Consider the following 19,137-nt stretch of genomic DNA (forward strand, 5'->3'; position numbering starts at 1 on the left):
CAAATAACCCAAAGTCGTCCGAAAGGTTGTCTTAGAGACGTCTCCCGGCGCGATTCGGATCTGATGATATCCACTCTTCAAGTCAATCGTGCTAAAGCATGAGGATCCCTGTAACTTGTCGAGTATATCATCGATCCTAGGAATCGGAAAACTGTTCTTGATGGTGATTTTGTTGAGAGTGCTATAATCGATGCACATTCTTCAAGATCCATCTTTCTTCAAATCCAACAACAGTGGAGAGCAATATGGTGAAGTACTATGTTGGACAAGACCCTTTTCCAAGAGGTCTTTCATTGGGTTCATAATCTTTTCATTCTGTACTCGGCTCACACGGTAAGGTGGCCGGTTCGGTGGCGTGCTTCCAGGTATCAGATCAATGGTTTGATCTTAGGCCCTCTGAAAAGCAATCGGCATGAGTATGGAGAAGAATCTTGGCGTTCTTTTGATCAGGTCAAAACATATTCAACCTTTATCCATCGTTCAGTTCTCTCCCAAAAGAATGAGTAAGAAACTGAAGTTCATCAAGTACAATCTCTAAGCCCTTCATTTATCAAAGTCGCTTTCTCGGCCCGATAGTCAACCACGGCGTAGTTCTTGTGGTACCAAGGGATCCTGAGTAGAACGTCACTCGCATGCCTTGAACACCCCTGTCATTGCAAACGAAGTTTGCCAATGCTCGGTGTAATGGCAACATCCCATCCTGGTGCCAGCCGAACTACCTCCGCCTGTGGCGTCAGTCTGTCGGGCGTAATTCCAAATCGAGCCGCCAATTCCAAGTGAAAAGAAGTTGGCCGTGGCTCCTTCAAAAGAGCTTCCTGATCCTTCACTTTGCCCCAAACGCTGCAAAGTTTGTACTTTTATTCATTAGATTCGGTGCAGGTCCCACGCCATGTGGTGCCAGTTCTGCTTTTCTATCTACCTTTTCTGCCACGTTCCTCAGCTGCTCTCGAACTCTCAGGCTTGTCGTCGTCTTTATCATTTTGTTCTTTCTGTGACTTTTTAGGGCACTTCGCGGAGATATGTCCATGTTCCCCGCATCCAAAGTACTTTCCCTCTCTGATGAAGGGAGCTCTCTCCTCAGCAGTAAGCTTGGGTCGTGCATCCTTTTTCTCTGGGTTGCTCTTTTTCTTTCTACTTTCATTCCCAGAAGTCTGTTCGGCTCGTTGTGTCATGGCCTCATCTGTGGGGTAGGTCAGACTGCCAGAGTGAATGGCAAAGCCCCGCTTCGCATGACTCATCAACTCCTGAATAGAAACTGACTTCTGTTCCAAGTAGTGATCTTGGATCTCTGTAGGTAGACCCAAGGTAAACCGCTCAATCTGTTCTCTGAACGAGATCTTCTTGAATGAACAGGCGGGTAGAAAAGAGCTCCAGAATCTTTCACAGTAAGCATTGATTGCATCTTTCTTGGTCATCCGAAGATGGTTCCAAGTAGCTCGTATATCTCGTTCATATTCTTGCGTCAACCAAGAAGAAATAAAAAGCTTTTTGAATTTCAGCCATTTAACCGGCACAGTCTTGTTTAAAAGAAGCGTGGACCACCAAGTACGAGCATTCCCCTTAAGGTAAGAGGTAGCTCTCTGAATCTTGGAGTGCTCTGAATAGCGTCCTCCCGCGAAAGCGATGTCAAACTGCTGTATAAAAGACAAAGCCTTCGAAGCATCTGAGTATCCTGAAAAAGTATCAAACTTGATGGAGTGGCCACCTTCCTTAAACTCTCGGACTTTCTTGCTTTTATCTTCGAGAAAGTCATATTGGTTAGCTTTGTAAAAATTCTTCTTGTTCGCATAAAAGTTTCCGTCATCGGAATCTGAGCTGTCTGTAGACGAGTCCTCAGTAGAACTGTCAGTCTCTGGGCCAGATGTAGCCTTCTTTGCCTTTTTCTTGTCCTTTCCGAAGCTTTATTTCTTACTTCGCTTTTTACCTTTTCTGTCTTCTTCGCTCGAATCTAAAGAGCTAGAAGAACTGTCAGATAAAGAAGAAGAAGAACTGAGTACTCCTTCAAATCGAACACGCTTCTTCCGTTTCTTTGCCTTGTCAAAAGTCAACTGACGATCCAAATATCCCGGGAAGTCAGTGCTTTTCTTTTTCTTTTTGCCGTGCTTTTTGGCTTTCCGTGCATCAACCACCTCTTCTAATTCCTTCTCTGAATATTTCTTGTGAGCAAAAGGTTTCTTGAGAGTGGGTGTAGTGGTTTTCTGCCACTGCTCATGCACTTCTTGAAAAGAAGTCTCGCTCATATATTTTGCAAATTTTGGGTCCTTCGCAAAATTGAGCATCATCTTCGTTGCATCGCCGATCAATTGGCGACGCTCCATCTCTCGCCGCTCCGCCTGAGTAGGCCGAGGCGGGCCATACTCTCTGCCGGAATCTTCGTTGTGATCCCTGCCGCATCTCCAGATGCAGAGGGAGTCGACTAATCCTTGCGTGAAGCCATAGGTGCCGCGGAAAAAAAAGTGGGGATCGGATTTCTCGTAGAAGAGAAATCGGCCGTGCTCTGATACCACTGTAACAGACTTGGACACTCCAAGTCAAGAATCAATCACGACAGTACCAAATAACCACTTCAAAACAATTCACAGATCACAATAGATTTGCACTGGCATTTTCATAAATAGATAAACCAAGAAAGACCAAGCGTGCGGAACACTCTAGCTTATGGGGGGGGGGGGGGGTGTATGGTTTTGGGAAAAGTTGGGGGAGGAAGAAACCAAATGCGTTTCGCCCTTTAGAGAGCTCATCAGTGGTGTTTCCAGGGAGTTTGGAGATTGTAAAGAAGTTTTGGGAAGGGAGTAGGGGTTTGTTTAAGTAGGGTGAGTTTAGGAGGGAAGGTGTTTGAAATAAAGGGGGGAGTAGGTTTTGAATTTTGAAATTCGAATTCAAAAAGACTTATGTCTAGTTGTGTGTGAAAGTGACATGAGAATGAATGCTAAGGGTGAGCCTTTTTAGACATAGGTTTTAAGAGGGAAAAAGGAGATTCAACTAGGGTGAGTTAGTTGAGTTGGGAGGGTTTAAGCAGAAATTTAGAGCGAAGGAGTCTTACCAAAAATTAGGTAATACTTATGGAAGGATTCCAGAGATTGGTTTGGGTTTGATAGAGCTTTGGGTAGATCAGTAAGGGACATGCGCGGTACTTGTTTTGGTAGGGAGAAAAAACAAAAAATTAATTTAGCGGTAGAGATTTATGGTAAAGTATTGACAATGGAGGTTCAGAGTAGTGTGAGAGGAGGTTTAGAGTCGTGACCAAAAAAGATTTTGCCCGTTTGTGGGGTACAAAAAAGTTAGAAAGAAAAAGGGTTTTGCCTATAAGTGGGGTACACCAAGAGGGGTTCTGTTCATACGTGGGGCACAAAAAATTGGTTTTGCTCGTAAGTGGGGTTCAAAGGTGATTTTGCTCATGAGTGGGGTACAAAAGATGGTTTTGTTCATAAGTTGGGTACAAAAATTTGTTTGGGTAGGTTGAATCATAGTTACATGGGACGGCGGGTCGGGGACGGGACGGCAAAAGTCAAGAAACGGGGACGGGGGTCGGGACGGCAAAAAAAAATTTAGAGTTTTTTTGGCATTTTTTGACCTATACACATGCCACACACATAGAGCATCACTTTGACCACAAATTTACACTAAATAGACCAAAGAACATGAGTCATATAGACGCAAATGTGCTAATAAAACATCGAGAAATGAAGACCCAAAGGGTGGCTTTTATAGCCATTGGGGTGCTTCAAAGTTCAAACATAGGGCTATTAGAGAGAAACTAGCCTCTAGAAATGATTAGGTTTTCAAATTTTAAAAAAAGTCCCCTCCCATCCCCTGCCGTCCCCTGCCGTCCCCGGGACGTTTTGCCCGCGTTCCCACTTGGCAGCCATTTTTCCGTCCGTCCCCATCCGTCCCCGTCCTGAAAATGGGCGTCCCCCGTTCCTAGGGTCCGTCCCCTCCCTCCCCTGTAACTATGGGTTGAATGTCATTATGGTGCATAAGGTTTGTTTTTGAGGAGTGTATGTAAATTGGGTCCTATGGTCCAGCATGTGATGGGTTTATCTAAGTGGGAGAGGTTTGGAGAATGTAGGCAAGCTTGATGGATAGGTTTACCAATTGCTAAGGAGGGTTTATGTTTTCTAGTTTCGGGGGTAAAAGGTATTTTAGAGATGGTTGGGGAGTGGTGGTTTTTTGTTGAGGAAGGTTTAATCAAGAGGTTTTCCCTTTCTAAATAAGAGATGGAGCTGAATACTTTGAGAAGCACTTGCCTAGGATAGCCTCTTTTCTTGAGTCTGATAAAAAAGAGATTCCTTGTGCTAAGGTAGTGTTCGAAGAAGCTTTCTCTCATAATGTACCTCCTAAGTTCTGACTTGATGAAGGCTATTTTCTGGTGGGTAGGGTGTCAAGAGATCCATGGTATATAGTGGAAAGAGTTTAGAGGTTTTTGGAAGCAATTAGAGTCTAGGATCCCGTGGGTTAAAAATTTGGGTCCCTTGAAGAAGTGGATGTTTAGGATTGTGGCTTGATTGGTAGAAATGGTGGGGGTGATTTTAATGTGTTCAAGCAAAGTTCCTGCATAGGTGTTGAGGGCGACTGTTAAAGATTCAATGGGGCTAGTCCATATTCCAAAGGCATCATCAATGAATCTTTTGAAGTATGCTAGGTTTGGGTCATTAAGAAGTGGGGATTGGGATTCTAGGTGGCAAAGGAAAAGACAAGCATAGACCACGGCAAAATTGGATCCCATCGCTGTGCCTTTGATTTGCTTGAAAGTTCTGTTTTTGAAACTGATGTAGTGTTGTGTAAGGATGAGGGTAGAAAGAGAGATTATGAAGTTGGTTTTTGGAGGATCGAAGTGTTTACAAATGGTTGCTTTAAGAGCAAGGAGTCCTTGGTCTATTGGGATGCTAGGATAGAGGGAGTTTATATCAAAGGTAAAAAGGAGAGAATTTGGTGGAAAATGGGTATGGTGTAGGTCTTTGATGAGGGACAGGGAATCTTTTAGATGTTGTTTGTAACTCAAAAGGATAGGGTATAGCTCTATGTGTAGCCATTTTGATGCATTTTCCAAAAAATAGCCATTGTAAGCACAAATAGGTCTAGCAACAAGGGATGGTTTATGTAATTTGGGGAGGGAGTAGATTCGGCAGGGTTTGAAAGGTTTAGAGAGGGGTGCAAGGATGAAGATACGTTGTTCCATGGGGAGGAGGGTGTATCTATGGATGATGGTAGAGAGGAGAGAGGCTAGGTAGTTGTGAGGAGGTGGGGTGATTGGTTGATAGGTGATGGGGTCATTGAGTTGTGTAAGTGCCTCATTCTCATACCATTCCTTTGAGAGGATAGTAAGACCAAGGTTTTTGTCGGCGGGTTTAATAACAATGGAGTTATCGTGTGAGAGAGATTTGAGAGATAGATGTACAAACTTTGGAGGTTTAGAGAAGGAAGTATAGTAGCTATCCAATTTATGTTTAAGATGCGGTTTGTTAAGTTCTGTGATAATTTCTAGAGAGGGATTCTCTTTGGGTGGTTTCCAATGGGGGTTGGGTAATTTAAATGGAGAAAAGGAGGGGGCTTCTTTGGTTTTGAAGAAATCTTTAAGTTGTAAGCTTCTTCCTAAGGTTTCATGTGCTTCTAGGAGGTGTTTGGGTGTAGGATTGGGAGGAGGTGGGATGTACTTGAGACCCAAGTTCAAGCATTTATTTTCATTAAAAGTGAGGGGACGTGTGGTGAGGTTATGTACAAAGTTTATAGAGACGGCGTTATCAAAAGAGTAGGCCGGTTGCTTACCAAAAATTTTGAGTTTGTACTCGTGTGGGTTGGTAAGAGGGAGCCAAAATCTATTCCTTTTTCTTGAGTTTTTGCATGTCGAGGTCGCGTCGCATTGGAGGTTCATCGAGTTAGGCAAAGTCGTAGTCGAGGGACTGGAAGGAGAGGGAGTTGAAGGAGAGGTATTAAGCATCCATAGTGTAGGGAGGAGGGGGGGCTTGTCAAAAAGTAGATGCACCCATGAGGTTGGGTGGGTTTGCCCTAGTCCCTCCTCCCTTTTCCTTTTCCCGAAACCGAAGAGATATGGTTGAGATGAAGCACATGGTTATTACGGGAAGTAGATTGAAGGTTGTTACGTGACATAGATTGGGGGTTTGAGGTAGGTGGAAGAGGTGGAGGAGGCTTAGGGGAAAAGAGATTATGGATGCGATTGAGAGGGTATTTAGGTGGTAAGGTACGTTCTTTGGAGTAGTGTGGGGAAGGGAGTTTACGTTTTTTGAAAGGGGGAGAGCTTGGGGGAGAGTTAGTCTTAGTAGCTTTGTTTTGGGAGAAGGGGTGATGAGAGAGAGTTTTGTTAGGTTTGATGGTTGGACCGGGCTTAGTTTGCTTGTTTGGGAGAGAGGCTCTAGGTGGAAGAAAGGGAGCTTTAGAAGAGGGATGGACAAGGGGTGATTTGGATAGGGTGAGATGGGAGTTGGAGATTGAAAGGTTATTGTTAGGGATATTTTTAGAGGAGGGAAGGTGTTTCATTTGTTTGCATACTTCCCGCTCAACAAGTTCCTTTATTGATTCTTCTTTGGGGAGAAGGGTTATTTTCTCAAGGGTAGAGGTGATGGTTCGCTTTCTAGCTTTCCTAGCTTCTTTATCCTTGACGGTGGTTAGGTGGGTGTTAACTATATGTGTTTACATGAGAGAGAGAAATTGTTGTAGAGTAGAGTCCTTTCATTTTTCCAAGTGACGTTGCCAATCGGAGATAGAGCCAAAGGTAGAGCGATGAGTGAGAGTTTTGTTGTGAGGCTAGAGAGACGGTTGGCAACACTAGTGTGGTAGTTGTTTAATTCGTTGTTGAGGTTTTGGAGGCGAAGTTTGTTGGCTACAATAAGGGCTTGGGTATAATCCAATTGGTATTGGATGGTGAGGGCGGTAAATTTAGCATTGAGAAGGGCTTGAGCTTGTGTGTCTTCAATTTGTAAACGGGGTGGCTTCATGTTGAGACTATTAGGGGCCAATTGTTGCTTGTGTAGCTCTTCTAAGTGGGTGGTGAAAGTTGTAGCTTTGCACTTCTTTTTGTGTAACTTTTGAAATTCGACGAGGGAGAATGAAAGGATTTCTTCAAACTCTTTCGGTTTGTCAAGGGGAAGGGAGGGGGGTTCTATATAAGGAGGGGGAGAAACATGGCCAAGGTTGAGAGGGGGTTCAAGTTTAGAGGTGGAAGGTAAGGGCTTTGGGTTAGGTAGGTTTGGTTTAGTGGTGTTGAGGAATATTCGGAGATTAGATTGAGGTCGTTTGTAAGGTTTTGTGGGGGCGGGTGGGGTGAAGTTATCCTCCGGGCTAAGGTTGAGTCGGACGGGGGAGTTAGCTTCTCCTTCTTCTTCTTCTTCACCATCTTCTTGAATCCTAGTTTGTTGTGGGTTGAGAGAAAAGTTAAAAGCTTCTTCATGGAGGTGTTCGAGCTCCTCTGTGATCATTTTGTAATTGTCCACCAGGCCGTGGTCAAAGGTATTGGAGGCATTAAGGGTAAGCTCCGGGTTCTTATTAAAGGATTGGGAGCTTTGTTGGCTCTCCATTGGCGAGGTGATCTCCAAGTTGGCAGCCAAGGGTGAATCTTGATGTTGCGCGTTGCTTGCGAAGTCTTCAAAACCATAGTCCTCCATGGCGAGTGCTCCTGGCAGTGTAGTTGGGAAGTTTGTGAGTTGTTGAGATGTTGAGAAAGGCCCGAGGTTGGAGTTGTTTTACTCCGAGTCGCTGCAGTCGTTGAGTTGCAAGGTTGAGGTTACAAGCTTGCGGGTGGTTAACTTTCGGGTTGGCGGGAGGTTTGAGTTTTGTGTAGTGTGACCCGGCGCATGTGCAGTTGCCTGTAAAATTAAAGCCGTAGCGCGGATTTGGCAACCGAGACAAGGGTTGATGTCGAGTCGAGACGTGGGTTGATGCAGAGCCGCCCGGAGCTGCAATGGTGCTTGGAGGTGCAGAGGTGGTATTACCCTAGGTACTATGGTTAGCGCCATGCAACCCGGAGATGCCGAGGAACCCGGAGATGTTGAGGATGCAGACGCTTTGCTGCTCAGTTCGAGGATATTATGAGCTTCGACTCTGCGCAGGAGCTGCACTCAGTGCGAGGAGCTGTAGCCGTAGCGTGCTCTGGAGGGGTTAGGTGAGCATGAGTATGAGGCTAGGTAGATAACAGAGAGATGCTAATGCTTATAGCAGCTATGCAGCGACCTGTGGATTAATGCAGCAGATTCGCACTGTGCGCTATAGGTTATGGGTATCATGCGATGGTGAGTGGCACTGGCGAGAGAAGCAAGAGATGAGGTGAAGTAGTGTGTCGCCTGTGATTGTGTATAACGTGCGAGCAGAAATGTGAGGTGTTAGACAAAGCAGCGCGAGGGCGAGTTTGCCGAGCTGGTTAGCAGCGCTAAGTGTATTGTGGGGAGAAGGTTTGAAAGAGACCAACAGTCAGTGTTGGCAAGGTAGGACGCGCGTCAGAGTAAGGCCAAGTAACGTGGTTTTAAGAGGCCGTTTGTACTCGAGGGGAGGGCCGATTCCTGCATGGAGCTGCCTCGTGATGGGATGTGTTGTACTAAGTGAAAACCTCCACAGTAAAGGAGGGTTAGGGGGGTTAGGGGGCCATAATTGAAGGTTTTTTGTACTCGAGTGGAGGATTAAGAGGACCGATTCCTGCATGGAGCTCGCGATGGGATGTATAGTAATAAGTGAAAACCTCCAAAGTAAAGGAGGGTTAGGGGGACCATAATCGAAGGTTTTTAAACCCTTAGTGTTAGAGAGCGTTACGCTATTGTTCGTAAGCGTAAAAGACGACGCTTAAACTCCATGTCGATCCATTAATGTTTGCAGGGAAGAGGATAGGATGCGATGGATCCGTTTGGAAGGGATATAGGAGGAAAGCTAGGTTATGGCGGATTCGATTGAAGGGGATGAGATTAAAGAGTGTGCAACGCTTATATTTTCGTATCCAAGCATTTCCATAAATAGATAAATCAAGAAAGACCAAGTGTGCGGAACACTCTAGCTTCATGGGGGGGGGGGGGGGGGGGGGGGGGGGGGGGTGGTTTTGGGAAAAGTTGGGGGAGGAAGAAACCAAACGCGTTTCGCTCTTTAGAGAGCTCATCAGTGGTGTTTTCAGGGAGTTTGGAGATTGTAAAGAAATTTTGGGAAGGGAGTAGGGATTTGTTTAAGTAGGGTGAGTTAGGAGGGAAGGTGTTTGAAATAAAGGGGGAAGTAGGTTTTGAATTTTGAAATTTGAATTCAAAAAGACTTAAGTCTAGTTGTGTGTGAAAGTGACATGAGATGAATGCTAAGGGTGAGCCTTTTTAGACATAGGTTTTAAGAGGGAAAAAGGAGACTCAATAGTTGAGTTGGGAGGGTTTAAGCAGAAATTTAGAGCGAAGGAGTCTTACCAAAAATTAGGTAATACTTATGGAAGGATTCTAGAGATTGGTTTGGGTTTGATAGAGCTTTGGGTAGATCAGTAAGGGACATGCGCGGTACTTATTTTGGTAGGGAGAAAAAACAAAAAATTAATTTAGCGGTACAGATTTATGGTAAAGTATTGACAATGGAGGTTCAGAGTAGTGTCAGAGGAGGTTTAGAGTCGTGACCAAAGAAGATTTTGCCCGTTTGTGGGGTACAAAAAAGTTGCAAAGAAAAAGGGTTTTGCCTATGAGTGGGGTACACCAAGAGGGGTTCTGTTCATACGTGGGGCACAAAAAATTGGTTTTGCTCGAGCATTCCCCTAAAGGTAAGAGGTAGCTCTCCGAATCTTGGAGTGCTCTGAATAGCGTCCTCCCGCGAAAGCGATGTCAAACTGCTGTATAAAAGACAAAGCCTTCGAAGCATCTGAGTATCCTGAAAACAAACTTGATCGAGTGGCCACCTTCCTTAAACTCTCGAACTTTCTTGCTTTTATCTTCGAGAAAGTCATACTAGTTAGCTTTGTAAAAATTCTTCTTCTTCGCATAAAAGTTGCCGTCATCGGAATCTGAGCTGTCTGTAGACGAGTCCTCAGTAGAACTGTCAGTCTATGGGCCAGATGTAGCCTTCTTTGCCTTTTTCTTGTCCTTTCCGAAGCTTTGTTTCTTGCTTCGCTTTTTACCTTTTTTGTCTTCTACGCTCGAATCTGAAGAGCTAGAAGAACTGTCAGATGAAGAAGAAGAAGAAGAACTGGGTACTCCTTCAAATCGAACACGCTTCGTCCGTTTCTTTGCCTTGTCAAAAGTCGACTGATGACCCAAATATCCCGGGAAGTCAATGCTTTTCTTCTGCTTTTTGCCGTGCTTTTTGGCTTTCTTTTGCGCGTCAAAAAGCTGAGCAATCCGTGCATCAACCACCTCTTCTAATTCCTTCTCTGAATATTTCTTGTGAGCAGAAGGTTTCTTGAGAGTGGGTGTAGTGGTTTTCTGCCACTGCTCATGCACTTCTTGAAAAGAAGTCTCGCTCATATATTTTGCAAATTTTGGGTCCTTCGCAAAATTGAGCATCATCTTCGTTGCATCGCCGATCAACTGGCGACGCTCCATCTCTCGCCGCTCCGCCTGAGTAGGCCGAGGCGGGCCATACTCTCTGCCGGAATCTTCGTTGTGATCCCTGCCGCATCTCCAGATGCACAGGGAGTCCATTGATCCTTGCGTGAAGCCATAGGTGCCGCGGAAAAAAATTGGGGATCGGATTTCTCGTAGAAGAGAAATCGGCCGTGCTCTGATACCACTGTAACAGACTTGGACACTCCAAGTCAAGAATCAATCACGACACCACGAAATAACCACTTCAAAACAATTCACAGATCACAATAGATTTGCACTCGCCCGGCGAAGTTCCGTGCCTAGAGATATTGGCCCCAAAGACTGGCGCCCCTTTCAGTATTTCTTTTTGTATTAATCAGTTCAAAGTACAAGAGAGTGGCTCAGGATTTGCACCTCCGCGATTTTCGGAAATTAGGGTTTTTGGCAGAAATTAGGGTTTGCAGGAATTTTAGGGTTTCTGGCAGAAATTAGGGTTTCTGCTGTCCGCCACGTCATCACTTTGTGACAGCACTCTATCACTAAACGAACGGAAGGCTCTCCCTTCCGTAAGTAAAAGGAACCCTTGAGCACAGTTCAGAGCACTCATCTTGAGCAAAGTTCAACATTCACATCCGCTGCACCTTACAGAATTTGCTTACAATAACATAGTTCACAGGATCTAGACACTGTTTTTGCCAAGGTAAGGGATGCTTTGCAAAATTCTAAAGCACCACATAAGAATGCAGCGGACAAGCATCGACGTGACTTGCAGTTGCAGGAAAATGATTGGGTGCTACTCCTATTTGAGAAAGCAGACCTATGAAAGCGGAAGGGTAAGGAGAGGCTTTTTCCATAGCTTAGTATGCCGTACTATGGGCCCTTCCAAGTACAAGAAAAGATAAATGATGTATCCTTCCGATTGAAGTTACTAGGTACTTGGAAGATTCACAATGTGTTCCATGTGAGTCTCTTGAGAACTTTCAAAGGTGAAAAGCTAGTAGACAAGGAGCTCGACGGGAAACTAGAAGTGGAAGAGACGGAAGAGATTCTCATTCCAGAACAGGTACTAGCACACAAGGAAAGTGAAAGGTAAAGTTGATCCACAGATATTTGGTCAAGTTTATGAATTATCTCGCTCTTGATGCCGAGTGGAGGAGGAGGACTCGGCAAATTCTCCTAAGATATTAGAACTTTATCTTAAAGCTTTTGGTTTAGCTCCGACTATCCGAAAGTTATTGATGAATCAACAGGTTGATTCTAGCTACTCCACTTCTTTTTCACAGGTTACCTCAAAGGGAATAAATTAACTAATTTCTCTTTGAGATTGCAGGGATATTGACAAGCTGACGGTGTTCTGTTGAATGACTTTATGAAAAGATGTACATTTGAAATGGGAGTTCTTAAAATGAATTTGTTACATGTCCTGTCTCATGTGTGTTTTAACTTTTGTTTGAATACGTGTCGAAAACGATGAAACGTCGATTACATTTTATCTAGTATGTCTGTTCAATTCTGTATTCAGTCATTTGACAAGTGATGTGAATATGATAGTAGCGAAATTTAGTAGATCAAGACATCTGTGAAAAGATGAGTGCGGTCTGGATGTGATTGCTAAATAATTTACAATGGTCATGATTTTCATATGAGGTTTTGGCAGGGATAAAGATGTGAATGTTTAGTGCTTGTCGTCTTTGTGCAAGTACCGAATGTGCACAGTCTAGTACATGAGTACCTAGAGTCCATGTCTAGTGAGCTAGTTTTTGCCCTATGTCTATTTTGTAGGCATAATTCTTTCAAGAGGGGGTTATGTCACAACCTTGTGACGTGGCATGCCCATCTTAAAGAGTTTGGTGGAGGCGACAATCAAAGGGTTAGGATTTAAAAACCCTAATGAAGCATGGCCAAGGGGCCCTAACCTAAAAAATGCTGACATGGCACAACGTGCGGATTGCAACGCAAAATGCGGGATTGGTGACGTGGCAGTGGGCATAGCGTACGGTTTTTTGCAAAATACAGGCAGCCCTCTGGGCATTAGCTTTTAGAGATAGAGCTTTTAGACTTGGCAGCTTTTGGGGGTGCCTTACTTTTGGGGTCCCTTGTACATATAAATACAGAGCGATGGCCTCTCTCTCTCTCTCTCTCTCTCTCTCTCTCTCTCTCTTCAGATTGGCTTGGGAGCACTACAAGAGAGAGGACCCTCGGACATTGTACTCTTGTGAAGCAATAAGAAAGAAATAACGGAAGTGGCGCCAGTCTTTGGGGCGAGTGCATTTGGAAGCGGAACTTCCCTGCTTCGTGTCAACTCTCCTCTTCTCTTTCTCTTTGTCTATTCAAGTTCGGTTTAGCTGTTTGAAGTTTTCTTACCTGTGTTGCTGTACATCTTTGGCTTGGAGTGTCCAAGTCTATTACACAGACATCTAGATGCATTAAATGCTTATGCAGTAATATGCACATGACAATGGGCTCTCCATCAACCTTGGCAAAACCAAGGTGTTGGTATTCAATACTACAACACCTATTTTCACATATGGAGAGGAAATAGTAGAGTATGTAAACTCTCATGCACATCTTGGTGTTGTATTCAATGGACCTCCTTTCTCTACGAGAGGATTGTCTACTTTCTCCATTGTGCACCTCATTAGCCCTCACGTGATTGTACCCCTCCCCATATGTTTTGAGTTGATGTATTATGTGATGAGGATGTAGGTTAGGCTTACATACTTACCCACTCTAGGTACCCTCATTTGTTTTTATCTTAATGTCCCTACATACTATTGGAGTCACACATGGATGTAATCTTTTGGTCTCATTGGTCATTTTGGCCTTTTGAAGCTGTTAATATTTCATCTCTCTCTCTCTCTCTCTCTCTCTCTCTCTCTCTCTCTCTCTCTCTCTCTCTCTCTCTCTAACCCATTCAAGTTCCTGTTTGTCAAAGGGGCTGTACTGAGTGTCATATTAAAGTGGAGTGTCACCTGATCTAACTTGCCTGCAGCACCCTAGGACAAGGTCTGGAAACAAGCTCATACGTTGGGGAAGTAGTATTCTCAATAAGCATTGCGATCATCGGGCTCACTCTATTTGCACGGCTAATTGGTAACATGCAGGTAATTCTTTCATGTCAAGAATTGACAGATGTCACAGGTCCTTTTGTTCCATTGCTTCATCAATTTTGCACGGGTGACCAAATGTACGTGTCATGAGCTGCTTGGTTTTCTTTTTGTAAAAATGGACATGGCTAGTCCATTAAGGCTATGGATTGGCCTTAGCTTGCGGTCGTCACATTTGAGGCAGGGTTCTCTTGAGCACCTCTCTATAAGTTGTGTATGTCATTGTAATACAGTCTTTTATTTTTCCAAGTTTGAGCCACTCAGACAGAAATTCTAGAATTTTTGCAGACATATTTGCAATCATTGACTGTCAGATTGGAGGAAATGAGGCTTCAGAGGCGTGACATGGAGCAATGGATGCAGCATCGTCAATTACCTCAAGAAATTCGTGAGCGCGTTCACAAGTATGAACAGTATAAGTGGCTGGAAACCAGGGGTGTTAAAGAGAAGGATCTGGTAGAGACCTTGCCAAAGGATCTGCGACGAGATATAAAGCGACACCTTTGCTTGAATCTTGTGAAAGGGGTACGATTCTTTCCTGTATTGTGCATCTCTAAGCTCGATCTCAAGTTATAATAGCTGGTTATTTTGCATTGGGCTGCTGAGTTTAATTCAGCTTCAAGAATCGAGTTCTATGATAACATGTTTCTATAGCTTATGTATTGTTTCACCAGTCATGGAAGGGGCCGGGCATGCTTTTAATGAGGCATCCGCCTTTTCTATTATCAAGTCATTTTTGTTTTTGCAATTGGCAACAGAATGGTTTCCTTGTGCAGGTTCCTCTGTTTGCGAGCATGGATGACCGTCTTCTGGATGCCATATGTGAGCGTCTTCAGCCCACACTTTTCACTTCTGGAACGACAGTTGTACAAGAAGGAGATCCAGTCAATGAGATGCTCTTTATCATACGAGGGCACTTGCAGAGTGAGACCACAAATGGAGGGCGTACAGGGTTTTTAAATATTGGTAAACTGAAGCCAGGTGATTTCTGCGGCGATGAGCTTTTGACTTGGGCATTGGATCCCAAAGCAGGTGGAAACCTTCCTTCTTCAACTCGATCTGTCGCAGCCAAGAGTGAAGTGGAAGCATTCGCTTTGACAGCAGAAGATCTCAAATTTGTTGCATCTCAGTTCCGGCGTTTACACAGCAAGCAAGTACAACAAACATTTCGCCACTATTCTCAACAGTGGCAGACATGGGCGGCATGCTCGATACAGGCAGCTTGGCGAAGGTACAAGAGCCGCAAACTTGCAGAGCTCCGAAGGCAAGAAGAGGAGCAGAATTTGCAGAATGTAATGCAAGAGAATAGTCCTCTTGTTAGTGCCAGCCTTGGGACTGCCCTATTTGCATCTCGCTTTGCTGCAAATGCAATGCGTGGGGTTCACAGGCTACGAAGCATGCACGCTGCAGAAGAGGGCCTTTCCAGCCTGAAGCTGCGCAAACCCTCTGAGCCTGATTTCTCGGTTGAAGACGGTGACTAAAGGTGATGCCCTTAAAGCTCCCAAAATCAAATAATTTATCCCTGATAGTTCTTGTATGTTTCTTGTAAAGTTACTCTGAAAGTGAAATGTGTTTGTGTGAATGCCAAATTTTATGTTGTACTTGTCACACATGGCTCAATCTATGTGGCCCTATTCGTAATTTCATACAAGGTTAGGATAGGCGCAAGCATTGATTGAGACGAGTTACCCGAGTGTTGTTGGGGGTGTCCGAGAAATAGATACCTAGAGCAATGTTGTGACATGCTCTGGATGCAACTGCTAAGCAAGAAAGAAGCAGATTATTGAGGTCCTGTTCTGTTCTCATTGAGCATCGGATATTCGTGACTGTTGAAAGGACGTCTTGCTTTGTATACCCTGCTGGGTTTTATTTTATACCTTATTAGGTGCCCATCCCTCTGTGGAATCATAGTTTTCATATGGCAACCATACGGCAAATGCATACGGGTATGAAAGTATGGAGAAAGAAATTCACATGTACATGTTGCATACCGCATGGGGTCGAAAGAAAGCAACATACTTATGGCAATTATATATTCATTGCACTGGAAAAGTTTGATAGCCACTACTTTCGGACCTTGCACATGCCATTGGCTGTTGATTTTGGCTAAAATCTGACGTCTTTCAATTGACCGTATAAATGACGCAGGGTAAGTATGTTAGATCCTATAACATACATATCATATGCCAAATATCATGACAGAAGGGTAAAATTTAACATATGAGCATGAAAAAAATTATGCCTAGAATTGTTTAGATACTTCTTGATGGACATAAGTTCTTGTGCTGAATTTGTTGGTAGGTTTTATTATGCCGAGTTATGAGGTGTGGGTTTTTTGTTTTGTCATGGTATCTCATCTAAAGAGTCCCTACTTATTTCCAAATCACACCAGTGCCTTGACGGTCATTTTCTAGGTGGATGATTCAATTGTACGTAATTATACATGGTGTGTTTTGTGGATATCCTGGACAAAAAAGTGGGAAGGTTATTGTAACGCTGTTTATCGTGCCTACCCTTACCTGATAAATGTGTGGTGAATTTTTGGGTGTTTTTCAAGTTCTCTTAGCATATTATGAGTGGCCCTTTCTCTGGTATATTGAGCATTTTTTCTGAGAGGGCTATCAAACACCGAGTAATCTACTCAATTGAACACATTGTTCAAGCAAAACCCACCACAGTCTTCTTAATTCAGGGCTACAAAAGTTTCATAATAGAACATAAATTGATTCAATCAAGTCACACATTTTTTGGACCATACCAAGGGTTCAATTAAAGGACATAAATTTCACAACTAATATATTAAGCTTTTATTAAAAAAACTTATTCGCACTAAAGGCATTGTAACGTCATAAAACCACATTGCATCGAGTCTCGAATGAGAGCCCAGTATAATCTAGCCTGTCTTTTTTAATGCTTTACATATGCATTCAAACCAATACCCCATTGTATGCACAATCAAGCACCTCTTTATGTGGAGATGCAAAGTCTTTCAATTTTCCACTTTCATGAGGCTTTTCATTTTTAGACTCACCCTTCACTTATGCATTTGATATGTTTTGAAAGGATTCTTTATTTTCCAAAAATGTATGGACCTAATACAATAGTTGCATCTTTTGGTGGTCTTAATCAATTCACGATTAGCCAGTTCACAAGTAAGCGCATATACCATAACTCTAAGGCAGTTAACTATATTTGAATTTGAAAGAGAGAAAATGGCAAAGGAGCCTTGGGCTTTTGTTTTTAAGGCTTGATAGTATCATAGTGAAGGTAAAACTTTAGCAGAACCATTCTCTTAATGTAAAGGGTTCCTTTCAGATCTTGTTGCTTGCCCAGTTGGTGGATGCAAAGCAAAGTTAATTATTTGCTTCTTAGCTTTTGATGTCTCTATTGCAAAGCTAGAATTTTAGCATTCCCAAATTATTTAACTCATCACTTATTACAAAATGTTTATAGTTTGCATGGGAGAGCTATAAGAAACCACCAATTTTGCCCCACCTGATCAAAAAGACCTTCCAGGTGTTTATGTATCATCATAATTTGTTGAGGTTGATGGTTGTGTATGAGGCTAATGTAAGTGTAGTTGGAACTATGCTTGGAATAGTTGGTAGAGTAATTTTTTCGGTTGCAAATTTTGTGGAATATGTCCCATCAAAATGCACAATACGAGGGAGCGATGTACCTTCTAGCAACAAATGTATATTTTAAGGGGTCCATAAAGCAATAACAAGAAGCACCTTAGAGATTCAAGTGACTTGAGTAGAAGAGGAAATTTTTGGGAGGTGTACGTTTTCATTAAAAAAAATAAAATGTGTAAGTAGACATAAAAATACAAATAAATGCATTTGTATTACAAATTTCTAGATATAAATTTATCGGTACAAGCACACTCCTAATATTGTTGTGGACAAAGTACTAAAAATTATTTACATTATGAAGCGCACACTCATATCTTAATATCTATACTGCTCATTTTGAAATCATGCTTTGGGGGATGAAAATACAGCACGAGTATTTGTAAGTTGGCTTTCCATGTTAAAATTGAGGTGATTCAATTTAAATATTGAATATTGTGAACATAGTATCTTATAGTCCTTTTTCTTTAATTACCAAATTCAATGTCCATAGAATAATCAAACTTGTTTTTATGGATTTAATTTTAAATAATAAAAGCTTTTAATGGCTAAAAACGTAAGATTTTGCACTTGTAAAACCTTTAGATATATAATGATATTTGCACATTCCCTTATGTTCTGTAATATGTTGCTTCAAACTTGCTGATTATGAATGCCTCCACTTTGTGCACTATGTATATCTCATAGAACTTGTTCCAATTTTATGTTGTATTTTCTTAACACAAAAAGGGCACTCAACTATTTTGTTGGGGGTACAAGACCAGTGTTAAAGTCACACTTCCCCCACCCACAATGGAAGATTGTTGGGTGAAACCCTTAAAATTTGAGAACTACAAACCATTTGAGAAGATTCCTTATATAGAGACACTAATATACTAAAGAGTACACACCTTGTTCACTTGACTAGTGCCCCACTAACATGAATTCATGTCATTCTCCTCTCTTAATCTCGCACCCCCACTTAGATATTGTATGGAGCTAGCTAGTCCTTTGCATACTCCCTTATGTATATAGTTCCACATCCATTAGAAATAGATCTCCACCCCCGCATATACATGTACACATGTCCCCATGCCAATCTGTTTTATTTTGTAGCAGGTTTGAGTGGATCTCATGTCACAATTCAAGTCCTAGGAGATCCATCTTTCAAAAATACCTATAGCACGTGCATTCAAGAGGTACTTATAAAACCCCTCTACACAAACCTCCATAAATTAAAAGACCCCTCTTCCTTCATATACCTTTAATTTTTTTCACTTTTCCATTTTTGAACCCCTATTGTACATATAATTATGGAACTCATTGAAGTATAAAGAGCCCCTCCAAGTGAACTCACATGCTACGCTTCCATATTTTGAGGTGGATTCCTTAGGGTTCAAATCTTCTTGAGAATCTATGGAGTGGCATGTTGCATGAGAGAGTAATTCCGGTTGGTTCACGAAATGTGTTTGGGAAAGAAAAGATTGATGATGCCCCAAGGATGACAAATTTGAGTGTTAGTCCCGTTGGTAGTGAGTTGATTGGCTCAAAACGAAAGTCTTTCTGAGGAGCTTGGTATACCCTTTGTGAAGGCTCTACGTGCAAGAAGGATGTAGACACAAAATAGGGCACCTCGCAATGATCTTCGACCAAAAAAACTAGGTGAGTAAGGAATTTTGTGAAAAGATTGACTTGCGAAGTTATATGCCTTGCCATTGTGCATATATGACAAAGATCATGCCAGATGTAGAGCCTACTTGCTTTGAGGACGTTGTTGGAGATCTAAAGTGAAATCAAGATATGGATGTAGAGATGGCTCCCCTTGATGCTAATGAGACATGGATATAGTTTGATTTTCAAAAGAAAAGAATGTGATTGGATGTAAATGGCTAAATTAAATTGACGTGATTTAACCTTCTCTCTCTACCTTCACCT

General features: G+C 42.7%; 1 protein-coding gene across 1 annotated transcript in view; it reads left to right on the forward strand.

Moving 5' to 3' along the window:
* The window catches only part of LOC147445415 (protein CNGC15b-like), a 49,934-nt gene extending 34,735 nt beyond the window's left edge, over positions 1-15,199 (forward strand). The window contains exons 6-8 of the mRNA XM_086524920.1: positions 13,477-13,588; positions 13,880-14,116; positions 14,368-15,199. Coding sequence (XP_086381046.1) covers positions 13,477-13,588; positions 13,880-14,116; positions 14,368-15,072 — 1,054 coding nt within the window. The 3' untranslated portion in view covers positions 15,073-15,199. The remainder of the gene's footprint in view (positions 1-13,476; positions 13,589-13,879; positions 14,117-14,367) is intronic.
* Positions 15,200-19,137: the final 3,938 nt, after the last annotated feature.

This window comes from Adiantum capillus-veneris, chromosome 12, assembly GCF_014529385.1.
Source record: "Adiantum capillus-veneris isolate H3 chromosome 12, ASM1452938v2, whole genome shotgun sequence".
Classification (NCBI taxonomy): Eukaryota; Viridiplantae; Streptophyta; class Polypodiopsida; order Polypodiales; family Pteridaceae; genus Adiantum; species Adiantum capillus-veneris.